This window comes from Scyliorhinus torazame, unplaced genomic scaffold, assembly GCF_047496885.1.
Source record: "Scyliorhinus torazame isolate Kashiwa2021f unplaced genomic scaffold, sScyTor2.1 scaffold_368, whole genome shotgun sequence".
Taxonomy (NCBI): Eukaryota; Metazoa; Chordata; class Chondrichthyes; order Carcharhiniformes; family Scyliorhinidae; genus Scyliorhinus; species Scyliorhinus torazame.
Window position 1 is genome coordinate 164,246 of NW_027308095.1, and position 25,434 is coordinate 189,679.

Below are 25,434 nucleotides of genomic sequence, written 5' to 3' on the forward strand. Positions count from 1 at the left end.
CACTCCCCCCCCCCCCCCCCCCCACACCCACCCTCCCCCTCCACCCACCTCCTCCCCCCCCCCATCCACACCCACCTCCTCCCCCCCCACACCCACCTTCTCCGCCCCCCACACCCACCTTCTCCGCCCCCCACACACACCCAACTTCTGCGCCCCCCACACCCACCTTCTCTCCCCCCCCCACACCCAGCTTCTCCCCCCCCACACCCACCTTCTCCGCCCCCCACACCCACCTTCGCCCCCCCCCACACCCACCTTCTCCGCCCCCCACACCACCTTCGCCCCCCCCCCCACACCCACCTTCTCCGCCCCCCACACCCACCTTCTCCCCCCCCCACACCCACCTTCTCCCCCCCCACACCGACCTTCTGCGCCCCCCACACCCACCTTCTCCCCCCCCCCACACCCACCTTCTCCCCCCCCACACCCACCTTCTCCCCCCCCACACCCACCTTCTCCGCCCCCCACACCCACCTTCTCCCCCCCTCCCACACCCACCTTCCCCCCCCCACACTCCCACACCCACCTTCTCCCCCCCCCACACCCACCTTCTCCCCCCACACCCACCTTCTCCCCCACCCACAACTACCCTCCCCCCCCACACCCACCTTCTCCCCTCCACGCCCACCTTCTCCCCTCCACACCCACCTTCTCCCCCCACGCCCACCTTCTCCCCCCCCACGCCCACCTTCTCCCCCCCCACGCCCACCTTCTCCCCCCCCACGCCCACCTTCTCCCCCCCCACGCCCACCTTCTCCCCCCCACGCCCACCTTCTCCCCCCCACACACCCACCTCCCCCCCCCCACACCCACCTCCTCTCCCACCCCACGCCCACCTCCTCTCCCACCACACGCCCACCTCCTCTCCCACCCCACGCCCACCTTCTCCCCCCCACGCCCACCTTCTCCCCCCCACGCCCACCTTCTCCCCCCCACGCCCACCTTCTCCCCCCCATGCCCACCTTCTCCCCCCCCACGCCCACCTTCTCCCCCCCCACACCCACCTTCTCTCCCCCCCCCACACCCACCTTCTCCCCCCCCACTCGCACCTTCTCCCCCCCTCCACACCCACCTTCTCCCCCCCCCCACGCCCACCTTCTCCCTCCCACGCCCACCTTTTCTCTCCCCCCCACACCCACCTTCTCCCCCCCACCACACCAACTTCTCCACCCCCCCACACCCACCTTCTCCGCCCCCCACACCCACCTTCTCCCCCCCCACACCCACCTTCTGCGCCCCCCACACCCACCTTCTTCCCCCCCCACACCCACCTTCTCCCCCCCCCCCCACACCCACCTTCTCCGCCCCCCACACCCACCTTCTCCCCCCCTCCCACACCCACCTTCCCCCCCCACACCCCCACACCCACCTTCTCCCCCCCCCCCACACCCACCTTCTCCCCCCCACACCCACCTTCTCCCCACCCACAACTACCCTCCCCCCCCACACCCACCTTCTCCCCTCCACACCCACCTTCTCCCCCCCACGCCCACCTTCTCCCCTCCACACCCACCTTCTCCCCCCCACGCCCACCTTCTCCCCCCCACGCCCACCTTCTCCCCCCCACGCCCACCTTCTCCCCCCCACGCCCACCTTCCCCCCCACGCCCACCTTCTCCCCCCCACGCCCACCTTCTCCCCCCCCCACGCCCACCTTCGCCCCCCCCCACACCCACCTCCTCTCCCACCCCACGCCCACCTCCTCTCCCACCCCACGCTCACCTCCTCTCCCACCCCACGCCCACCTTCTCCCCCCCACGCCCACCTTCTCCCCCCCACGCCCACCTTCTCCCCCCCCACGCCCACCTTCTCCCCCCCACGCCCCCTCTCCCCCCACGCCCACCTTCTCCCCCCCACGCCCACCTTCTCCCCCCCCACGCCCACCTTCTCCCCCCCCACGCCCACCTTCTCCCCCCCCCCACACCCACCTTCTCTCCCCCCCCCACACCCACCTTCTCTCCCCCCCACACCCACCTTCTCCCCCCCCCACTCGCACCTTCTCCCCCCCTCCACACCCACCTTCTCCCCCCCCCCACGCCCACCTTCTCCCTCCCACGCCCACCTTTTCTCTCCCCCCCCACACCCACCTTCTCCCCCCACCACACCCACCTTCTCCCCCCCCACACCCACCTTCTCCCCCCCCACACCCACCTTCTCCCCCCCCACACCCACCTTCTCCCCCCCCCACACCCACCTTCTCCCCCCCACGCCCACCTTTTCTCTACCCCCCCACACCCACCTTTTCCGCCCCCCACGCCCACCTTCTCCGCCCCCCCCACACCCACCTTCTCTCCCCCCCCACACCCACCTTCTCCCCCCCCACACCCACCTTCTCCCCCCCCACTCACACCTTCTCCCCCCCTCCACACCCACCTTCTCCCCCCCCCACGCCCACCTTCTCTCCCCCCCACGCCCACCTTCTCCCTCCCACGCCCACCTTTTCTCTCCCCCCCACACCCACCTTCTCCCCCCACCACACCAACTTCTCCCCCCCCCCCCCACACCCACCTTCTCCCCCCCACACCCACCTTCTCCCCCCCCACACCCACCTTCTCTCCCCCCCCCACACCCACCTTCTCCCCCCCCACACCCACCTTTTACCCCCCCACACCCACCTTTTCCGCCCCCCCCACGCCCACCTTCTCCGCCCCCCCCCCACACCCACCTTCTCTCCCCCCCCCACACCCACCTTCTCTCCCCTCCCACACCCACCTTCTCTCCCCCCCCCCACACCCACCTTCTCCCCCCCACACCAATTCTTCTCAGTTCATCACTCTCCCCACCCTCCTCCCCTCTCTACGTTCTTCAGTCTCTCCAATCCCCCTCTCCCTCCCACCTTCTCTCCTCCTCCCACCTTCCCAGTCCCCCCCCCCCCCCCCGGTTCTCCGTCCATCGCCTCGCTCCCTCTTCCTCGAACCGTCCTCCTTCTCCCTCCCTCACTCCCACTGCTGATCTCTTCCCTCCCTTCCTCTCCCCTCCCTCTTTCACTGCCCGGTCCCTGTCCCCTCTCCACGCCCCACCCTCGCCGCCCCTTGACAAAGAACAAAGAAATGTACAGCACAGGAACAGGCCCTTTGGCCCTCCAAGCCCGTGCCGACCATGCTGCCCGACTAAACTACAATCTTCTACACTTGCTGGGTCCGTATCCCTCTATTCCCATCCTATTCATGTATTTGTCAAGATGCCCCTTAAATGTCACTATCGTCCCTGCTTCCACACCACCTCCTCCGGTAGCGAGTTCCAGGCCCCAACACCCTCTGTGTAAAAAAACTTGCCTCGTACATCTCCTCTAAACCTTGCCCCTCTCACCTTAAACCTATGCCCCCTAGTAATTGACCCCTCTACCCTGGGGAAAAGCCTCTGACTATCCACTCTGTCTATGCCCCTCATAATTTTGTATACCTCTATCAAGTCTCCCCTCAACCTCCTTCGTTCCAGTGAGAACAAACCGAGGTTATACAACCGCTCCTCATAGCTAATGCCCCCCATACCAGGCAACATTCTGGTAAATCTCGTCTGTACCCTCTCTAAAGCCTCCACATCCTTCTGGTAGTGTGGCGACCAGAATTGAACACTATACTCCAAGTGTGGCCTAACTAAGGTTCTATACAGCTGCAACATGACTTGCCAATTCTTATACTCAATGCCCCGGCCAATGAAGGCAAGCATGCCGTTTGCCTTCTTGACTACCTTCTCCACCTGTGTTGCCCCTTTCAATGACCTGTGGACCTGTACTCCTAGATCTCTCTGACTTTCAATACTCTTGAGGGTTCTACCATTCACTGTATATTCCCGACCTGCATTAGACCTTCCAAAATGCATGACCTCACATTTGTGGCCTTTACAACTTTCCCAGGAGAATCAGAATAGCTCACCCACGTCAGCGGGGAAAGGGGGCTTCAAACGAGGTTTTCCCGGCTTCCCCTCCAGCGACTCGATCAGGGCCGTCTCCTCCCCACAGATGTAGGCGCCAGCTCCACGGAAAACATACACGTCGAAGTCATATCCCGACCCACAGGCATTCTTCCCAATCAGGCCCGCCTCGTATGCCTCTCTGATCGCGACCTGCCAGCAACAGACAGAAATAGAGGTATCAGAAACTGTGACCTACAACCCTTTGGGGAGCAAGGGTCAAATCCCAGCCAACAGACTTCGTTAATTCTGCTCAGTCAATTCCAAGCACCCGCTATAATTTTATAATTTCAAAATAAGCTCGATTGAAAAGCTCTTAGCCTGCAGTGAAATCAACCAGTCACATTGAAACCGCATCTTTAATCATTCAGTATATGATCAAAGGACAGGTGACTGAAGGTTGGCCAGCGGGGGGGGATGTATGTAGGAGTGTCTTGGGGGAGGGGAGAGGAGGGAGGTAGAAAGAGGCAGAGGGTTTAGGGAGGAAATCCCTAAGTAGGGAGACCAAGCAGCTCAAGGTGCAGCCAATCAAGGAGGAGTGATGGAAATCGCAGATATTAATAATAATCACTTATTGTCACAAGTAGGCTTCAAATGAAGTTACTGTGAAAAGCCCCTAGTCGCCACATTCCGGCGCCTGTTCGGGGAGGCTGGTATTTCGAATACAACTAGTATAGGTAAAAGATAGCTGTTTAAGCATAAATATTAAGCCCTAGTTTTAAATACTCATTAAAAATGAAAATTTCAGCACCCATAAATTCAGGTCTTCAATAGATACATGGATCAGCATAAAATTCCATCATAAATTATAGCAGCACAGTTGCAAGACAATTTGACACTGCTTGTGCTAATTGTCAAGGACAAGGACGGAGTTCCATGGCAACGAGGTGGCAGGAGTCCAGTGCAGTTTGTAAAGCATTGAATCATATATCTATTTTACTCAATCTTTCTCGATATGAAGTCTCCATTGTTACATTAACCAAGCTAGCTTAAAACCAGTTTATTGCTGGTAAAGATTAGCAGAATATCACATTCCATAACATGCAGACATGAAAGAATTAAAAGCTGATGTTGCACATTGAAGATGGACGGCTTGCCGTCAAATCAAATGTGTTTGAGTCTAACCCAAACCAATTCGGATTATATTGGGGGGTGATTAGATGACTTAAGACAGATATGGAAGGGTATAACTGAAAAGCTTCCGCCCGCCATTTTAGTATTGTCTGTCCTTAATTGCTGCCTTTAATTCTCAGAGTCTTTCTGCAGTGTATTGTGTGGTGTTGTGATGTTGTGTTGTGTTGTCTTTCTGTTAGTTAGTGTTGAGTTGTCTTTTGGGGGTACTGTCTTTGATTTTTTGATTCTGTCAGTCTGTTTTGTACTTGAGTTTGAGTTTAGCTGAAGATTACCTCTCTCTCTCTCTCTCTCTTCATGATTCATTGCCAGACTTTGACCTATTAAAAAGTTACTTTCGAGCTGTCTGCCTAAGCAAAAAAGATAATGTCTGTAATTCTCTGAAAGCTTCGAATTGTCTACGAATTGCCTTTTAAATGACTTTCAAATTGTAACCAATAGAAGACAAAATAAAAGAATTCCTTTTGGTACCGGAGAAGTTTTAACTGCAAATTTATGCTGAGTCCCAGTATTCGCTACTGGTAACCGAAGAGTAGAAATAATATAAATCTTTCAACTTTACACAGTCGAATAATACAAGGAATCGAACAACTTGGCGTAGTCCAGAAATATTTCAAATCTTACAACTTGTCGTATTGACCCAGGACTTTGATTCATCAACTAAGCTTCCCCCAAACTTCGCGTAGTTCGACAGGTTAAGATCCTTCAATTAAAGATTCCAACACGCTGGTACGGGAATTGGAGGAATCATGGGAGGTTGTAGAGGCTTCCAGAGATAGGGAGGGGTGTAGGGACTGGAGGAGGTTACAGAGATAGGGAGGGGTGTAGGGGACTGGAGAAGGTTACAGAGATAGGGAGGGGTGTAGGGGACTGGAGGAGGTTACAGAGATAGGGAGGGGTGTAGGGACTGGAGGAGGTTACAGAGATAGGGAGGGGTGTATGGGCTGGAGGAGGTTACAGAGATAGGGAGGGGTGTAGGGGACTGGAGGAGGTTACAGAGATAGGGAGGGGTGTAGGGGACTGGAGGAGGTGACAGAGATAGGGAGGGGTGTAGGGGACTGGAGGAGGTTACAGAGATAGGAAGGGGTGTAGGGGCTGGAGGAGGTTACAGAGATAGGGAGGGGTGTAGGGGCTGGAGGAGGTTACAGAGATAGGGAGGGGTGTAGGGACTGGAGGAGGTTACAGAGATAGGGAGGTTTGTTGGGGCTGGAGGAGGTTACAGAGATAGGGAGGGTTGTAGGGGCTGGAGGAGGTTATAGAGATAGGGAGGGGTGTATGGACTGGAGGAGGTTATAGAGATAGGGAGGGTTGTAGGGACTGGAGGAGGTTACAGAGATAGTGAGGGTTGTAGGGGCTGGAGGAGGTTACAGAGATAGTGAGGGTTGTAGGGGCTGGAGGAGGTTACAGAGATAGGGAGGGTTGAAGGGGCTGGAGGAGGTTACAGAGATAGGGAGTGTTGTAGGGGCTGGAGGAGGTTACAGAGATAGGGAGCGTTGTAGGGGCTGGAGGAGGTTATAGAGATAGGGAGGGTTGCGTGGTTATAGGGGGTTACAGAGATAGGGAGGGTTGTGTGGTTGGAGGGGGTTACAGAGATAGGGAGGGTTGTGTGGTTGGAGGGGGTTACAGAGATAGGGAGGGTCGTGTGGTTGGAGGGGGTTACAGAGATAGGGAGGGTTGTGTGGTTGGAGGAGGTTACAGAGATAGGGAGGGTTGTGTGGTTGGAGGGGTTACAGAGATAGGGAGGGTTGTGTGGTTGGAGGGGGGTTACAGAGATAGGGAGGGTCGTGTGGTTGGAGGGGGTTACAGAGATAGGGAGGGTTGTGTGGTTATAGGGGGTTACAGAGATAGAGAGGGTCGTGTGGTTGGAGAGGGTTACAGAGATAGAGAGGGTTGTGTGGTTGGAGGGGGTTACAGAGATAGGGAGGATTGTGTGGTTATAGGGGGTTACAGAGATAGGGAGGGTTGTGTGGTTATAGGGGGTTACAGAGATAGGGAGGGTCGTGTGGTTGGAGGTGGTTACAGAGATAGAGAGGGTTGTGTGGTTATAGGGGGTTACAGAGATAGGGAGGGTTGTGTGGTTGGAGGGGGTTACTGAGATAGGGAGGATTGTGTGGTTATAGGGGGTTACAGAGATAGGGAGGGTTGTGTGGTTGGAGGGGGTTACAGAGATAGAGAGGGTTGTGTGGTTGGAGGGGGTTACAGAGATAGGGAGGGTTGTGTGGTTATAGGGGGTTACAGAGATAGAGAGGGTCGTGTGGTTGGAGGGGGTTACAGAGATAGAGAGGGTTGTAGGGGCTGGAGGGGGTTACAGAGATAGGGAGGGTTGTAGGGTTGGAGGGGGTTACAGAGATAGGGAGGGTTGTGTGGTTATAGGGGGTTACAGAGATAGGGAGGGTTGTGTGGTTGGAGGGGGTTACAGAGATAGGGAGGGTTGTGTGGTTATAGGGGGTTACAGAGATAGAGAGGGTTGTGTGGTTGGAGGAGGTTACAGAGATAGGGAGGGTTGTGTGGTTGGAGGGGGTTACAGAGATAGGGAGGGTTGTGTGGTTGGAGGGGGTTACAGAGATAGGGAGGGTTGTGTGGTTGGAGGGGGTTACAGAGATAGGGAGGGTTGTGTGGTTGGAGGGGGTTACAGAGATAGGGAGGGTCGTGTGGTTGGAGAGGGTTACAGAGATAGGGAGGGTTGTGTGGTTATAGGGGGTTACAGAGATAGGGAGGGTTGTGTGGTTGGAGGGGGTTACAGAGATAGGGAGGGTTGTGTGGTTGGAGGGGGTTACAGAGATAGAGAGGGTTGTGTGGTTGGAGGAGGTTACAGAGATAGGGAGGGTTGTGTGGTTGGAGGGGGTTACAGAGATAGGGAGGGTTGTGTGGTTGGAGGGGGTTACAGAGATAGGGAGGGTTGTGTGGTTGGAGGGGGTTACAGAGATAGGGAGGGTTGTGTGGTTGGAGGGGGTTACAGAGATAGGGAGGTTCGTGTGGTTGGAGAGGGTTACAGAGATAGGGAGGGTTGTGTGGTTATAGGGGGTTACAGAGATAGGGAGGGTTGTGTGGTTGGAGGAGGTTACAGAGATAGGGAGGGGTGTAGGGGCTGGAGGAGGTTACAGAGATAGGGAGGGGTGTAGGGACTGGAGGAGGTTACAGAGATAGGGAGGTGTGTAGGGACTGGAGGAGGTTACAGAGATAGGGAGGGGTGCAGGGACTGGAGGAGGTTACAGAGATAGGGAGGTTTGTAGGGGCTGGAGGAGGTTACAGAGATAGGAAGGTTTGTTGGGGCTGGAGGAGGTTACAGAGATAGGGAGGGTTGTAGGGGCTGGAGGAGGTTATAGAGATAGGGAGGGGTGTATGGACTGGAGGAGGTTATAGAGATAGGGAGGGTTGTAGGGACTGGAGGAGGTTACAGAGATAGTGAGGGTTGTAGGGGCTGGAGGAGGTTACAGAGATAGTGAGGGTTGTAGGGGCTGGAGGAGGTTACAGAGATAGGGAGGGTTGAAGGGGCTGGAGGAGGTTACAGAGATAGGGAGTGTTGTAGGGGCTGGAGGAGGTTACAGAGATAGGGAGCGTTGGAGGGGCTGGAGGAGGTTATAGAGATAGGGAGGGTTGTGTGGTTGGAGGGGGTTACAGAGATAGGGAGGGTTGTGTGGTTGGAGGGGGTTACAGAGATAGGGAGGGTCGTGTGGTTGGAGGGGGTTACAGAGATAGGGAGGGTTGTGTGGTTGGAGGAGGTTACAGAGATAGGGAGGGTTGTGTGGTTGGAGGGGTTACAGAGATAGGGAGGGTTGTGTGGTTGGAGGGGGGTTACAGAGATAGGGAGGGTCGTGTGGTTGGAGGGGGTTACAGAGATAGGGAGGGTTGTGTGGTTATAGGGGGTTACAGAGATAGGGAGGGTTGTGTGGTTATAGGGGGTTACAGGGATAGAGAGGGTTGTGTGGTTATAGGGGGTTACAGAGATAGAGAGGGTCGTGTGGTTGGAGAGGGTTACAGAGATAGAGAGGGTTGTGTGGTTGGAGGGGGTTACAGAGATAGGGAGGATTGTGTGGTTATAGGGGGTTACAGAGATAGGGAGGGTTGTGTGGTTATAGGGGGTTACAGAGATAGGGAGGGTCGTGTGGTTGGAGGTGGTTACAGAGATAGAGAGGGTTGTGTGGTTATAGGGGGTTACAGAGATAGGGAGGGTTGTGTGGTTGGAGGGGGTTACTGAGATAGGGAGGATTGTGTGGTTATAGGGGGTTACAGAGATAGGGAGGGTTGTGTGGTTGGAGGGGGTTACAGAGATAGAGAGGGTTGTGTGGTTGGAGGGGGTTACAGAGATAGGGAGGGTTGTGTGGTTATAGGGGGTTACAGAGATAGAGAGGGTCGTGTGGTTGGAGGGGGTTACAGAGATAGAGAGGGTTGTAGGGGCTGGAGGGGGTTACAGAGATAGGGAGGGTTGTAGGGTTGGAGGGGGTTACAGAGATAGGGAGGGTTGTGTGGTTATAGGGGGTTACAGAGATAGGGAGGGTTGTGTGGTTGGAGGGGGTTACAGAGATAGGGAGGGTTGTGTGGTTATAGGGGTTTACAGAGATAGAGAGGGTTGTGTGGTTGGAGGAGGTTACAGAGATAGGGAGGGTTGTGTGGTTGGAGGGGGTTACAGAGATAGGGAGGGTTGTGTGGTTGGAGGGGGTTACAGAGATAGGGAGGGTTGTGTGGTTGGAGGGGGTTACAGAGATAGGGAGGGTTGTGTGGTTGGAGGGGGTTACAGAGATAGGGAGGGTCGTGTGGTTGGAGAGGGTTACAGAGATAGGGAGGGTGTGTGGTTATAGGGGGTTACAGAGATAGGGAGGGTTGTGTGGTTGGAGGGGGTTACAGAGATAGGGAGGGTTGTGTGGTTATAGGGGGTTACAGGGATAGAGAGGGTTGTGTGGTTGGAGGGGGTTACAGAGATAGGGAGGGTTGTGTGGTTGGAGGGGGTTACAGAGATAGGGAGGGTTGTGTGGTTGGAGGGGGTTACAGGGATAGAGAGGGTTGTGTGGTTGGAGGAGGTTACAGAGATAGGGAGGGTTGTGTGGTTGGTGGGGGGTTACAGAGATAGGGAGGGTTGTGTGGTTGGAGGGGGGTTACAGAGATAGAGAGGGTTGTGTGGTTGGAGGGGGTTACAGAGATAGAGAGGGTTGTGTGGTTGGAGGGGGTTACAGAGATAGGGAGGGTTGTGTGGTTGGAGGGGGTTACAGAGATAGAGAGGGTTGTGTGGTTGGAGGGGGTTACAGAGATAGGGAGGGTTGTGTGGTTATAGGGGGTTACAGAGATAGAGAGGGTTGTGTGGTTGGAGGGGGGTTACAGAGATAGAGAGGGTTGTGTGGTTGGAGGGGGTTACAGAGATAGGGAGGGTTGTGTGGTTGGAGGGGGTTACAGAGATAGAGAGGGTTGTGTGGTTGGAGGGGGTTACAGAGATAGAGAGGGTTGTGTGGTTGGAGGAGGTTACAGAGATAGAGAGGGTTGTGTGGTTGGAGGGGGTTACAGAGATAGGGAGGGTTGTGTGGTTGGAGGGGGTTACAGAGATAGAGAGGGTTGTGTGGTTGGAGGAGGTTACAGAGATAGAGAGGGTTGTGTGGTTGGAGGGGGTTACAGAGATAGGGAGGGTTGTGTGGTTGGAGAGGGTTACAGAGATAGGGAGGGTTGTAGGGTTGGAGGGGGTTACAGAGATAGGGAGGGTTGTGTGGTTGGAGAGGGTTACAGAGATAGGGAGGGTTGTAGGGTTGGAGGGGGTTACAGAGATAGGGAGGGTTGTGTGGTTGGAGGGGGTTACAGAGATAGAGAGGGTTGTGTGGTTATAGGGGGTTACAGAGATAGGGAGGGTTGTAGGGTTGGAGGGGGTTACAGAGATAGGGAGGGTTGTGTGGTTGGAGGGGGTTACAGAGATAGAGAGGGTTGTGTGGTTGGAGGAGGTTACAGAGATAGAGAGGGTTGTGTGGTTGGAGGGGGTTACAGAGATAGGGAGGGTTGTGTGGTTGGAGAGGGTTACAGAGATAGGGAGGGTTGTAGGGTTGGAGGGGGTTACAGAGATAGGGAGGGTTGTGTGGTTGGAGAGGGTTACAGAGATAGGGAGGGTTGTAGGGTTGGAGGGGGTTACAGAGATAGGGAGGGTTGTGTGGTTGGAGGGGGTTACAGAGATAGAGAGGGTTGTGTGGTTATAGGGGGTTACAGAGATAGGGAGGGTTGTAGGGTTGGAGGGGGTTACAGAGATAGAGAGGGTTGTGTGGTTGGAGGAGGTTACAGAGATAGGGAGGGGTGTAGGGGCTGGAGGAGGTTACAGCGATAGGGAGGGTTGTGTGGTTGGAGGGGGTTACAGAGATAGAGAGGGTTGTGTGGTTGGAGGGGGTTACAGAGATAGAGAGGGTTGTGTGGTTGGAGGGGGTTACAGAGATAGGGAGGGTTGTGTGGTTGGAGGCGGTTACAGAGATAGAGAGGGTTGTGTGGTTGGAGGGGGTTACAGAGATAGGGAGGGTTGTGTGGTTGGAGAGGGTTACAGAGATAGGGAGGGTTGTAGGGTTGGAGGGGGTTACAGAGATAGGGAGGGTTGTGTGGTTGGAGAGGGTTACAGAGATAGGGAGGGTTGTAGGGTTGGAGGGGGTTACAGAGATAGGGAGGGTTGTGTGGTTGGAGGGGGTTACAGAGATAGGGAGGGTTGTGTGGTTGGAGGAGGTTACCGAGATAGGGAGGGTTGTGTGGTTATAGGGGGTTACAGAGATAGGGAGGGTTGTAGGGTTGGAGGGGGTTACAGAGATAGAGAGGGTTGTGTGGTTGGAGGAGGTTACAGAGATAGGGAGGGTTGTGTGGTTATAGGGGGTTACAGAGATAGGGAGGGTTGTGTGGTTGGAGGAGGTTACAGAGATAGGGAGGGTTGTGTGGTTACAGTGGGTTACAGAGATAGAGAGGGTTGTGTGGTTGGAGGGGTTACAGAGATAGGGAGGGTTGTGTGGTTATAGGGGGTTACAGAGATAGGGGGGGTTGTGTGGTTGGAGGAGGTTACAGAGATAGGGAGGGTTATGTGGTTGGAGGGGGTTACAGAGATAGAGAGGGTTGTGTGGTTGGAGGGGTTACAGAGATAGAGAGGGTTGTGTGGTTGGAGGGGTTACAGAGATAGGGAGGGTCGTGTGGTTGGAGGGGTTACAGAGATAGGGAGGGTTGTGTGGTTACAGTGGGTTACAGAGATAGAGAGGGTTGTGTGGTTGGAGGGGTTACAGAGATAGGGAGGGTTGTGTGGTTATAGGGGGTTACAGAGATAGGGGGGGTTGTGTGGTTGGAGGAGGTTACAGAGATAGGGAGGGTTATGTGGTTGGAGGGGGTTACAGAGATCGAGAGGGTTGTAGGGGGTTGGAGGGGGTTACAGAGATAGAGAGGGTTGTGTGGTTGGAGGGGGTTACAGAGATAGGGAGGGTTGTGTGGTTGGAGGAGGTTACAGAGATAGGGAGGGTTATGTGGTTGGAGGGGGGTTACAGAGATAGGGAGGGTTATGTGGTTGGAGGGGGTTACAGAGATCGAGGGGGTTGTAGGGGGTTGGAGGGGGTTACAGAGATAGAGAGGGTTGTGTGGTTGGAGGGGGTTACAGAGATAGGGAGGGTTGTGTGGTTGGAGGAGGTTACAGAGATAGGGAGGGTTATGTGGTTGGAGGGGGTTACAGAGATCGAGAGGGTTGTAGGGGGTTGGAGGGGGTTACAGAGATAGAGAGGGTTGTGTGGTTGGAGGGGGTTACAGAGATAGAGAGGGTTGTGGGGCAGGAGGAGGTTACAGAGATAGGGAGGGTTGTGGGGCTGGAGGAGGTTACAGAGATAGGGAGGGTTGTGGGGCAGGAGGAGGTTACAGAGATAGGGAGGGTTGTGGGGCAGGAGGAGGTTACAGAGATAGGGAGGGGTGTGGTTGGAGGGGGTTACAGAGATAGGGAGGATTGTGTGGTTTGACGGGGTTACAGAGACAGGGAGGGGTGTGGTTGGAGGAGGTTACAGAGATAGGGAGGGGTGTGGTTGGAGGAGGTTACAGAGATAGGGAGGGTTGTGTGGTTGGAGGAGGTTACAGAGATAGGGAGGGTTGTGTGGTTGGAGGGGGTTACAGAGATAGGGAGGGGTGTGGTTGGAGGGGGTTACAGAGATAGGGAGGGGTGTGGTTGGAGGAGGTTACAGAGATAGGGAGGGTTGTAGGGGTTGGAGGAGGTTACAGAGATAGGGAGGGGTGTAGGGGTTGGAGGAGGTTACAGAGATAGGGAGGGGTGTAGGGGTTGGAGGAGGTTACAGAGATAGGGAGGGTTGTAGGGACTGGAGGAGGTTACAGAGATAGGGAGGGGTGTAGGGGTTGGAGGAGGTTACAGAGATAGGGAGGGTTGTGGGGCAGGATCCTGGTCTCAGGGACTGACCTGAACGTTGGAAGCTTCGTTATAGAACTCTCCCCGGATGTAGATATAAGCAGCTTGAGCTCCCATCGAGCGGCCCGCCACCAGGCAGCCTTCAATCAACTTGTGGGGATCGTGCCTCATTATCTCTCGGTCCTTGCATGTTCCAGGCTCCCCCTCATCAGCATTCACAACCAGGAACTTGGGTCTAAAGCAGACAAGCAACAAAGGGCAAGGAGGAGACAATGACCGTGTGGTACGGTGACCAGGCAGTAATCCAGCGGCCCCAGCGTAACGCTGTCTGGATCAAATCCATCAGATTCAGGAGAAAACCACATTCCAATCGAATTAATCATTCGTAAACAAACCGAGGATCGAATCGGAGTGATGGCGATTGTGAAACTAGCAATTGTTGTGAAGACCCATGTGGGCCTTTGGGAAGGAAATCTGCCGTCTTCGCCCCACCTGGACTCCGCAAACTTCCAGTCCCATGTCCAGGGAAAATCACATTCCGGCACCAGATAGACCCAGTTCCAATCTCCAGACAGGGACCTCGGCTGGGCCATTTCCTGTGTTCGGAGAAGGCAGGCCACCTGCTGGAGGCTTTGCTCCCTTGTACTGCTTCAAAAAAGCAGTTCATGAACTGCACTCTGTCCGGGAGTGAAGAACGCGATAACTTACAAGAACTAGTGAACCTCCCGCAACAGTGACCCCACCCAGACCATACCCAGAGACAGGTACAGCACGGGGTTAGATACAGAGTAAAGCTCCCTCTGCACTGTCCCCATCAAACACTCCCAGGACAGGTACAGCACCGGGTTAGATACAGAGTAAAGCTCCTTCTACACTGTCCCCATCAAACACTCCCAGGACAGGTACAGCACGGGGTTAGATACAGAGTAAAGCTCCCTCTACACTGTCCCCATCAAACACTCCCAGGACAGGAACAGCACGGGGTTAGATACAGAGTAAAGCTCCCTCTACACTGTCCCCATCAAACACTCCCAGGACAGGAACAGCACGGGGTTAGATACAGAGTAAAGCTCCCTCTACACTGTCCCCATCAAACACTCCCAGGACAGGAACAGCACGGGGTTAGATACAGAGTAAAGCTCCCTCTACACTGTCCCCATCAAACACTCCCAGGACAGGTACAGCACGGGGTTAGATACAGAGTAAAGCTCCCTCTGCACTGTCCCCATCAAACTCTCCCAGGACAGGAACAGCACGGGGTTAGATACAGAGTAAAGCTCCCTCTGCACTGTCCCCATCAAACTCTCCCAGGACAGGAACAGCACGGGGTTAGATACAGAGTAAAGCTCCCTCTACACTGTCCCCATCAAACACTCCCAGGACAGGAACAGCACGGGGTTAGATACAGAGTAAAGCTCCCTCTACACTGTCCCCATCAAACACTCCCAGGACAGGTACAGCACGGGGTTAGATACAGAGTAAAGCTCCCTCTACAATCCCAATGGGATGCTCCGACATGTTTCCTCACCTTCCATCTGGGGGTTTGTTCATGAAGCCCCATTTCATTCCCGAGGGAAATCCAGCTCCTCCCCTCCCCCGCAGGCCGGATGTCTTCACCTCTCCGAGAATCCAGTCCACCCCTTTCAGGAGAATCTCTTTGGTTTTGTACCAGTCACCTCGTTTCAGAGCTCCCTTCAGCCTGGGGAGAGACAGGACAGCAAGTTATTCAGCCAGTCATCAGCTCAGAGTCAGTGGTAAACTCACCTGGAATGGCAAGGAGGAGGCGGAGTAAGGGAGCATCCCCAGACACAGTCCCTCGGTAAGGGAGCGTCCCCATGCACAGTCCCTCGGTAAGGGAGCGTCCCCTTACACAGTCCCTCGGCAAGGGAGCGTCCCCATACACAGTCCCTCGGTAAGGGAGCGTCCCCATACACAGTCCCTCGGTAAGGGAGCGTCCCCATACACAGTCCCTCGGTAAGGGAGCGTCCCCAGACACAGTCCCTCGGGAAGGGAGCGTCCCCAGACACAGTCCCTCGGTAAGGGAGCTTCCCCAGACACAGTCCCTCGGTAAGGGAGCGTCCCCAGACAGTCCCTCGGTAAGGGAGCGTCCCCAGACAGTCCCTCGGTAAGGGAGCGTCCCCAAACAGTCCCTCGGTAAGGGAGCGTCCCCATACACAGTCCCTCGGGAAGGGAGCGTCCCCATACACTGTCCCTCGGTAAGGGAGCATCCCCAGACACAGTCCCTCGGTAAGGGAGCGTCCCCATACACAGTCCCTCGGTAAGGGAGCGTCCCCATACACAGTCCCTCGGTAATGGAGCGTCCCCATACACAGTCCCTCGGGAAGGGAGCGTCCCCATACACAGTCCCTCGGTAAGGGAGCGTCCCCATACACAGTCCCTCGGGAAGGGAGCATCCCCAGACACAGTCCCTCGGTAAGGGAGCGTCCCCATACACAGTCCCTCGGGAAGGGAGCATCCCCATACACAGTCCCTCGGTAAGGGAGCGTCCCCATACACAGTCCCTCGGGAAGGGAGCATCCCCAGACACAGTCCCTCGGTAAGGGAGCGTCCCCATACACAGTCCCTCGGGAAGGGAGCATCCCCAGACACAGTGCCTCGGTAAGGGAGCGTCCCCATACACAGTCCCTCGGTAAGGGAGCGTCCCCAGACACAGTGCCTCGGTAAGGGAGCGTCCCCATACACAGTCCCTCGGGAAGGGAGCGTCCCCAGACACAGTCCCTCGGTAAGGGAGCGTCCCCAGACACAGTCCCTCGGTAAGGGAGCGTCCCCAGACACAGTCCCTCGGTAAGGGAGCGTCCCCATACACAGTCCCTCGGGAAGGGAGCGTCCCCAGACACAGTGCCTCGGTAAGGGAGCGTCCCCAGACAGAGTCCCTCGGTAAGGGAGCGTCCCCAGACACAGTCCCTCGGTAAGGGAGCGTCCCCATACACAGTCCCTCGGTAAGGGAGCGTCCCCATGCACAGTCCCTCGGTAAGGGAGCGTCCCCAAGCACAGTCCCTCGGTAAGGGAGCGTCCCCATGCACAGTCCCTCGGTAAGGGAGCGTCCCCAGACACAGTCCCTCGGTAAGGGAGCGTCCCCATACACAGTCCCTCGGTAAGGGAGCGTCCCCATACACAGTCCCTCGGTAAGGGAGCGTCCCCAGACACAGTCCCTCGGTAAGGGAGCGTCCCCAGGTAAGGGAGCGTCCCCAGACACAGTCCCTCGGGAAGGGAGCGTCCCCAGACACAGTCCCTCGGGAAGGGAGCGTCCCCAGACACAGTCCCTCGGTAAGGGAGCGTCCCCAGACACAGTCCCTCGGTAAGGGAGCGTCCCCAGACACAGTCCCTCGGTAAGGGAGCGTCCCCAGACACAGTCCCTCGGTAAGGGAGCGTCCCCAGACACAGTCCCTCGGTAAGGGAGCATCCCCAGACACAGTCCCTCGGTAAGGGAGGGTCCCCAGACACAGTCCCTCGGTAAGGGAGCGTCCCCAGACACAGTCCCTCGGTAAGGGAGCGTCCCCATACACTGTCCCTCGATAAGGGAGCGTCCCCATACACTCTCCCTCGGTAAGGGAGCGTCCCCATACTGTCCCACGGTAAGGGAGCGTCCCCAGACAGAGTCCCTCGCTAAGGGAGCGTCCCCATACACTGTCCCTCGGTAAGAGAGTGTCCCCAGACACAGTCCCTCGGTAAGGGAGCGTCCCCATACACAGTCCCTCGGGAAGGGAGCGTCCCCAGACACAGTCCCTCGGGAAGGGAGCGTCCCCAGACACAGTCCCTCGGGAAGGGAGCGTCCCCAGACACAGTCCCTCGGTAAGGGAGCGTCCCCAGACACAGTCCCTCGGTAAGGGAGCGTCCCCAGACACAGTCCCTCGGTAAGGGAGCGTCCCCAGACACAGTCCCTCGGGAAGGGAGCGTCCCCAGACACAGTCCCTCGGTAAGGGAGCGTCCCCATACACTGTCCCTCGATAAGGGAGCGTCCCCATACACTCTCCCTCGGTAAGGGAGCGTCCCCATACACAGTCCCTCGGTAAGGGAGCGTCCCCATACACAGTCCCTCGGTAAGGGAGCGTCCCCATACACAGTCCCTCGGTAAGGGAGCGTCCCCAGACACAGTCCCTCGGTAAGGGAGCGTCCCCAGGTAAGGGAGCGTCCCCAGGTAAGGGAGCGTCCCCAGGTAAGGGAGCGTCCCCAGACACAGTCCCTCGGGAAGGGAGCGTCCCCAGACACAGTCCCTCGGGAAGGGAGCGTCCCCAGACACAGTCCCTCGGTAAGGGAGCGTCCCCATACACAGTCCCTCGGGAAGGGAGCGTCCCCAGACACAGTCCCTCGGTAAGGGAGCGTCCCCATACACAGTCCCTCGGGAAGGGAGCGTCCCCAGACACAGTCCCTCGGTAAGGGAGCGTCCCCAGACACAGTCCCTCGGTAAGGGAGCGTCCCCATACACAGTCCCTCGGGAAGGGAGCGTCCCCAGACAGAGTCCCTCGGTAAGGGAGCGTCCCCAGACACAGTCCCTCGGTAAGGGAGCGTCCCCATACACAGTCCCTCGGTAAGGGAGCGTCCCCAGACACAGTCCCTCGGTAAGGGAGCGTCCGCAGACACAGTCCCTCGGTAAGGGAGCGTCCCCAGACACAGTCCCTCGGTAAGGGAGCGTCCCCAGACACAGTCCCTCGGTAAGGGAGCGTCCCCAGACACAGTCCCTCGGTAAGGGAGCGTCCCCAGACACAGTCCCTCGGGAAGGGAGCGTCCCCAGACACAGTCCCTCGGTAAGGGAGCGTCCCCATACACAGTCCCTCGGTAAGGGAGCGTTCCCATACACAGTCCCTCGGTAAGGGAGCTTCCTCAGACACAGTCCCTCGGTAAGGGAGCGTCCCCATACACAGTCCCTCGGTAAGGGAGCGTCCCCATACACAGTCCCTCGGAAAGGGAGCGTCCCCAGACACAGTCCCTCGGTAAGGGAGCGTCCCCAGGTAAGGGAGCGTCCCCAGACACAGTCCCTCGGGAAGGGAGCGTCCCCAGACACAGTCCCTCGGGAAGGGAGCGTCCCCATACACAGTCCCTCGGTAAGGGAGCGTCCCCAGACACAGTCCCTCGGTAAGGGAGCGTCCCCAGACACAGTCCCTCGGTAAGGGAGCGTCCCCAGACACAGTCCCTCGGTAAGGGAGCGTCCCCAGACACAGTCCCTCGGTAAGGGAGCGTCCCCAGACACAGTCCCTCGGTAAGGGAGCGTCCCCAGACACAGTCCCTCGGTAAGGGAGCGTCCCCAGACACAGTCCCTCGGTAAGGGAGCGTCCCCATACACTGTCCCTCGGTAAGGGAGCGTCCCCATACACTCTCCCTCGGTAAGGGAGCGTCCCCATACTGTCCCACGGTAAGGGAGCGTCCCCAGACAGAGTCCCTCGCTAAGGGAGTGTCCCCATACACTGTCCCTCGGTAAGAGAGTGTCCCCAGACAAAGTCCCTCGGTAAGGGAGCGTCCCCATACACAGTCCCTCGGGAAGGGAGCGTCCCCAGACACAGTCCCTCGGGAAGGGAGCGTCCCCAGACACAGTCCCTCGGGAAGGGAGCGTCCCCAGACACAGTCCCTCGGGAAGGGAGCGTCCCCAGACACAGTCCCTCGGTAAGGGAGCGTCCCCAGACACAGTCCCTCGGGAAGGGAGCGTCCCCAGACACAGTCCCTCGGGAAGGGAGCGTCCCCAGACACAGTCCCTCGGTAAGGGAGCGTCCCCAGACACAGTCCCTCGGTAAGGGAGCGTCCCCAGACACAGTCCCTCGGTAAGGGAGCGTCCCCAGACACAGTCCCTCGGGAAGGGAGCATCCCCAGACACAGTCCCTCGGTAAGGGAGCGTCCCCATACACAGTCCCTCGGTAAGGGAGCGTCCCCATACACAGTCCCTCGGTAAGGGAGCGTCCCCAGACACAGTCCCTCGGTAAGGGAGCGTCCCCAGGTAAGGGAGCGTCCCCAGGTAAGGGAGCGTCCCCAGACACAGTCCCTCGGGAAGGGAGCGTCCCCAGACACAGTCCCTCGGGAAGGGAGCGTCCCCAGACACAGTCCCTCGGTAAGGGAGCGTCCCCATACACAGTCCCTCGGGAAGGGAGCGTCCCCAGACACAGTCCCTCGGTAAGGGAGCGTCCCCATACACAGACCCTCGGGAAGGGAGCGTCCCCAGACACAGTCCCTCGGTAAGGGAGCGTCCCCATACACAGTCGCTCGGGAAGGGAGCGTCCCCAGACAGAGTCCCTCGGTAAGGGAGCGTCCCCAGACACAGTCCCTCGGTAAGGGAGCGTCCCCATACACAGTCCCTCGGTAAGGGAGCGTCCGCAGACACAGTCCCTCGGTAAGGGAGCGTCCGCAGACACAGTCCCTCGGTAAGGGAGCGTCCGCAGACACAGTCCCTCGGTAAGGGAGCGTCCCCAGACACAGTCCCTCGGTAAGGGAGCGTCCCCAGACACAGTCCCTCGGTAAGGGAGCGTCCCCAGACACAGTCCCTCGGGAAGGGAGCGTCCCCAGACACAGTCCCTCGGTAAGGGAGCGTCCCCATACACAGTCCCTCAGTAAGGGAGCGTTCCCATACACAGTCCCTCGGTAAGGGAGCTTCCTCAGACACAGTCCCTCGGTAAGGGAGCGTCCCCATACACAGTCCCTCGGTAAGGGAGCGTCCCCATACACAGTCCCTCGGGAAGGGAGCGTCCCCAGACACAGTCCCTCGGTAAGGGAGCGTCCCCAGGTAAGGGAGCGTCCCCAGACACAGTCCCTCGGGAAGGGAGCGTCCCCAGACACAGTCCCTCGGGAAGGGAGCGTCCCCAGACACAGTCCCTCGGTAAGGGAGCGTCCCCAGACACAGTCCCTCGGTAAGGGAGCGTCCCCAGACACAGTCCCTCGGTAAGGGAGCGTCCCCAGACACAGTCCCTCGGTAAGGGAGCGTCCCCAGACACAGTCCCTCGGTAAGGGAGCGTCCCCAGACACAGTCCCTCGGTAAGGGAGCGTCCCCAGACACAGTCCCTCGGTAAGGGAGCGTCCCCAGACACAGTCCCTCGGTAAGGGAGCGTCCCCATACACTGTCCCTCGATAAGGGAGCGTCCCCATACACTCTCCCTCGGTAAGGGAGCGTCCCCATACTGTCCCACGGTAAGGGAGCGTCCCCATACACAGTCCCTCGGTAAGGGAGCGTACCCAGACACAGTCCCTCGGGAAGGGAGCGTCCACAGACACAGTCCCTCGGGAAGGGAGCGTCCCCATACACAGTCCCTCGGTAAGGGAGCGTCCCCAGACACAGTCCCTCGGTAAGGGAGCGTCCCCATACACAGTCCCTCGGTAAGGGAGCGTCCCCAGACACAGTCCCTCGGTAAGGGAGCGTCCCCATACACAGTCCCTCGGTAAGGGAGCGTACCCAGACACAGTCCCTCGGTAAGGGAGCGTCCACAGACACAGTCCCTCGGTAAGGGAGCGTCCCCATACACAGTCCCTTGGTAAGGGAGCGTCCACAGACACAGTCCCTCGGTAAGGGAGCGTCCCCAAACACTGTCCCTCGGTAAGGGAGCGTCCACAGACACAGTGCCTCGGTAAGGGAGCGTCCACAGACACAGTGCCTCGGTAAGGGAATGTCCCCACGGACACCTCCCTCGGTTATGGAGTGCCCCAATTGTCCCGTCGCTCAGTAATGGAGCGTCCTCATTTACACCGTCCCTCAGTAAGGGAGCATCCCCATTTACACCGTCCCTCAGTAAGGGAGCGTCCCCATTTACACCATCCCACAGTAAGGGAGCATCCCCATTTACACCGTCCCTCAGTAAGGGAGCGTCTCCATTTACACCATCCCTCAGTCAGGTAGGTCCCCATCATTAACACCGTCCCTCAGTAAGGGATCGTCCCCATTTACACCATCCCTCAGTAAGGGAGCATCCCAATTTACACCGTCCCTCAGTAAGGGAGCGTCTCCATTTACACCATCCCTCAGGAAGGGAGCGTCCCCATTTACACCGCCCCTCAGTAAGGGAGCGTCCCCATTTACACCGCCCCTCAGTAAGGGAGCGTCCCCATTTACACCGCCCCTCAGTAAGGGAGCGTCTCCATTTACACCATCCCTCAGGAAGGGAGATCCCCATCATTTACACCATCCCTCAGTAAGGGAGATCCCCATTTACACCGCCCCTCAGTAAGGGAGCGTCCCCATTTACACCGCCCCTCAGTAAGGGAGCGTCCCCATTTACACCACCCCTCAGTTAGGGAGTGTCCCTCTTTTACCCCACCCCAGGTGAGAAATGGTCCCCATTTATCCAGTCTCGTAGTTAGGGATCGTCCGTTTCGGCAGTGAAAGCACCCCCCTTCGGGCCCTTGGCCAGGAGAGCCGCTCACCTCCAGTCATGGCGGCCGTACAGGTTGGTAAAGATCCGGTCTTCATCCTTGAGGGGTCCGTACTTCGTCTTGGTGGGTGTGTCCTGTGAGACAAGGTGGCACCAACGTCAGTGAGATCCCAGCAGCACCTTCCCCGCCGAGCGGGACAGCAAGGCGGGGGTGGGGAGACACAATCACTACCTGACCTCTCTCACTACCCCCGCCTCCTAAACCCTCCAATGCAGAGAGCTGAGGGAGTCCGGTATGGTGCTGAGGCCTATAAACTCTGGTCGGAATAACAGCAAAAGGGATGAAGTAAATGATAAAATATTAAAACATGCTGCTGTGCAGAGGGATCTGGGTGTGCTAGTGCATGAGTCGCAAAAAGTTGGTTTACAGGTGCAGCAGGTGATTAAGGCAAATAGAATTTTGTCCTTCATTGCTAGAGGGATGGAGTTTAAGACTAGGGAGGTTATGCTGCAATTGTATAAGGTGTTAGTGAGGCCACACCTGGAGTATTGTGTTCAGTTTTGGTCTCCTTACTTGAGAAAGGATGTACTGGCGCTGGAGGGTGTGCAGAGGAGATTCACTAGGTTAATCCCAGAGCTGAAGGGGTTGGATTACGAGGAGAGGTTGAGTAGACTGGGACTGTACTCGTTGGAATTTAGAAGGATGAGGGGGGGGATCTTATAGAAACATATAAAATTATGAAGGGAATAGATAGGATAGATGCGGGCAGGTTGTTTCCACTGGCGGGTGAAAGCAGAACTAGGGGGCATAGCCTCAAAATAAGGGGAAGTAGATTTAGGACGGAGTGTAGGAGGAACTTCTTCACCCAAAGGGTTGTGAATCTATGGAATTCCTTGCCCAGTGAAGCAGTAGAGGCTCCTTCATTAAATGTTTTTAAGATAAAGATAGATAGTTTTTTGAAGAATAGAGGGATTAAGGGTTATGGTGTTCGGGCCGGAAAGTGGAGCTGAGTCCACAAAAGATCAGCCATGATCTCATTGAATGGTGGAGCAGGCTCGAGGGGGCAGATGGCCTACTCCTGCTCCTAGTTCTTATGTTCTTCTAAACTCACAGAGCAGCAAAAGGCCCCGGGTCCCACACCCAGTCTGTGCCGTTAACCGCAACATCCACCCCCTCCTTTACCCGACCCCCTCCCCAAGCACAGGCAAGCCTCCTCTTCTGCCCCTCTCCGGGAGGAGAAAAGACGGGAAAGGCTTGAGCAGAGGTGATGCCTCTAAAGGGCGGATAGCCGCACAAACGCTCTGTCGGTGGCCAAGGGAGGCTGTGATTGCTCCCGCTGGCCGGGGAATCGAGACCACGGGCTCTCAGAATAAAGGGGGGGGGGTCATTTAGGACTGAGAGGAGCAGAAATCTCTTCAGTCAAGAGGGTTCTGAATCTAGAACATTCTCTCCCCCCCCGCCCCCGAGCTTTGGGGACGCTCCAGTCTTGACCACATTTCAACCTGGGACAGGCGAGACTGTCGGTGTCTTGGGGGAATTAAGGGACACGGAACGTGGACAGGGAAACGGAGCTGGAGGCCCACAAACGACGGCGGTCGTACTGAACGACGGGGGGCAGGGTCCGACTGGCCGAATGGGCCACCCCTGCTCGGATTTCCCCTCGGGACCCGGCTTACCTGCTTGGGCGTCGAGGACGTGGACCGGGCCAGGGAGACGGCAGCTCCTGGGGCGGGGCGAGGCCCTCGGAGCCCGCCGCCCACGATGTGTCGAACGGCCAGCATGGCGAGACCTGGGGGAGAGAGAGAGAGAGACGCGGTCAAAAAGAGGGACAGGGCTGGAGGTCCCTGGGGTGGCGGGGGACAGACACAATGAGAAAGAGGGACAGGACTGAGGGCAGCACAGTGGTTAACACTGTTGCTACACAGCGCCAGGGTCCCAGGTTTGATTCCCCGCTGGGTCACTGTCTGTGCGGAGTCTGCGCGTCCTCCCCGTGTCTGCGTGGGTTTCCTCCGGGTGCTCCGGTTTCCTCCCACAGTCCAAAGACGTGCTGTTGGGTGAATTGGACATTCTGAATTCTCCCTCTGCGTACCCGAACAGGTGCCGGAATGTGGCGACTAGGGGCCTTTCACAGTAACTTCATCGCAGTGTTAATGTAAGCCTACTTGTGACTTCTCCCCCCGCGTGTCTCTCTCTCTCTCTGTCTCTCTCTCTGTCTCTCTCTCTCTCTGTCTCTCTCTCTCTCTCCGTCTCTCTCTCTCTCTCCGTCTCTCTCTCTCTCTCTCCCTGTCTCTCTCTCTCTCTCTCTCTCCCCTGTCTCTCTCTCTCTCTCCCCCCGTGTGTGTGTGTGTGTCTCTCTCTCTCTCTCTCTCTCTCTCCCCCATGTGTGTCTCTCTCTCTCTCTCTCTCCCCCTGTGTGTGTCTCTCTCTCTCTCTCTCTCCCTGTGTGTCTCTCTCTCTCTCTCTCTCTCCCTCTGTCTCTCTCCCCCTGTCTCTCTCTCTCCCCCCTCCCCGTCTCTCTCTCTCCCCCTCTCCCCCTGTCTCTCTCTCTCCCCCCGTCTCTCTCTCTCCCCCTCTCCCCGTGTCTCTCTCTCTCCCCCTGTCTCTCTCTCTCTCTCTCTCTCTCTCTCTCTCTCTCTCTCTCCCTGTGTCTCTCTCCCTGTGTCTCTCTCTCTCTCTCCCCCCGTGTGTCTCTCTCTCTCTCTCTCTCCCCCTGTCTCTCTCTCTCCCCCTCTCCCCCTGTCTCTCCCTCTCCCCCTCTCCCTCCCTCTCCCCGTGTCTCTCTCTCTCTCTCTCTCTCTCTCCCCCCGTGTCTCTCTCTCCCTCTCTCCCCGTGTCTCTCTCTCCCTCTCTCCCCCTGTGTGTCTCTCTCTCCCTCTCTCCCCCTGTGTGTCTCTCTCCCTCTCTCCCCCTGTGTGTCCCTCTCCCCCTGTCTCTCTCTCTCCCCCTCTCCCCCTGTCTCTCTCTCTCCCCCTCTCCCCCTCTCCCCCTGTCTCTCTCTCTCCCCCTCTCCCCCGTCTCTCCCTCTCCCCCCGTGTCTCTCTCTCCCTCTCTCCCTCTGTGTCTCTCTCTCCCTCTCTCCCCGTGTGTCTCTCTCCCTCTCTCCCCGTGTGTTTCTCTCCCCCTCTCCCCCGTCTCTCTCTCTCCCCCTCTCCCCCCGTCTCTCCCTCTCCCCGTGTCTCTCTCTCTCTCCCCGTGTGTCTCCCTGTCTCTCTCCCCCCGTGTGTCTCCCTGTCTCTCTCCCCCCGTGTGTCTCCCTGTCTCTCTCCCCCCGTGTGTCTCCCTGTCTCTCTCCCCCCCTCGTGTGTCTCCCTGTCTCTCTCCCCCCGTGTGTCTCCCTGTCTCTCTCCCCCCCTGTGTGTCTCCTGTCTCTCTCCCCCCCCTGTCTCTCTCCCCCCGTGTGTCTCCCTGTCTCTCTCCCCCCCGTGTCTCCCTGTCTCTCTCCCCCCGTGTGTCTCCCTGTCTCTCTCCCCCCCTGTCTCTCTCCCCCCCCCGTGTGTCTCCCTGTCTCTCTCCCCCCCTGTGTGTCTCCCAGTCTCTCTCCCCCCCGTGTGTCTCCCTGTCTCTCTCCCCCCGTGTGTGTCTCCCTGTCTCTCTCCCCCCGTGTGTCTCCTGTCTCTCTCCCCCCGTGTGTCTCCCTGTCTCTCTCCCCCCGTCTCCCTGTCTCTCTCCCCCCGTGTGTCTCCCTGTCTCTCTCCCCCCGTGTGTCTCCCTGTCTCTCTCCCCCCGTGTGTCTCCCTGTCTCTCTCCCCCCCGTCT

At 57.8% G+C, this 25,434-nt stretch overlaps 1 protein-coding gene across 1 annotated transcript; it reads right to left on the minus strand.

Moving 5' to 3' along the window:
- Nucleotides 1–3,860: 3,860 nt before the first annotated feature.
- LOC140406213 (NADH dehydrogenase [ubiquinone] flavoprotein 1, mitochondrial-like) lies at nt 3,861–23,509 on the minus strand. Its single transcript, XM_072494353.1, has 5 exons — nt 23,355–23,509; nt 21,730–21,812; nt 14,903–15,073; nt 13,426–13,609; nt 3,861–4,064 (listed from the first exon to the last, which is right to left on the minus strand). Exons 1-5 carry the CDS (start codon nt 23,457–23,459, stop codon nt 3,861–3,863), a joined length of 747 nt encoding a protein of 248 aa, XP_072350454.1. The 5' UTR covers nt 23,460–23,509.
- Between the last annotated feature and the right edge of the window lie 1,925 nt (nt 23,510–25,434).

Coding starts and splice junctions, on each gene's coding strand:
- LOC140406213 (XM_072494353.1), bottom strand. CDS start 23,459: ATGCTGGCCGTTCGACACATCGTGGGCGGCGGGCTCCGAGGGCCTCGC. Junction 21,813..23,354: donor CGTCCTCGACGCCCAAGCAG/GTAAGCCGGGTC, acceptor CTTGTCTCACAG/GACACACCCACCAAGACGAA. Junction 13,610..14,902: donor AACAAACCCCCAGATGGAAG/GTGAGGAAACAT, acceptor TGTCTGCTTTAG/ACCCAAGTTCCTGGTTGTGA.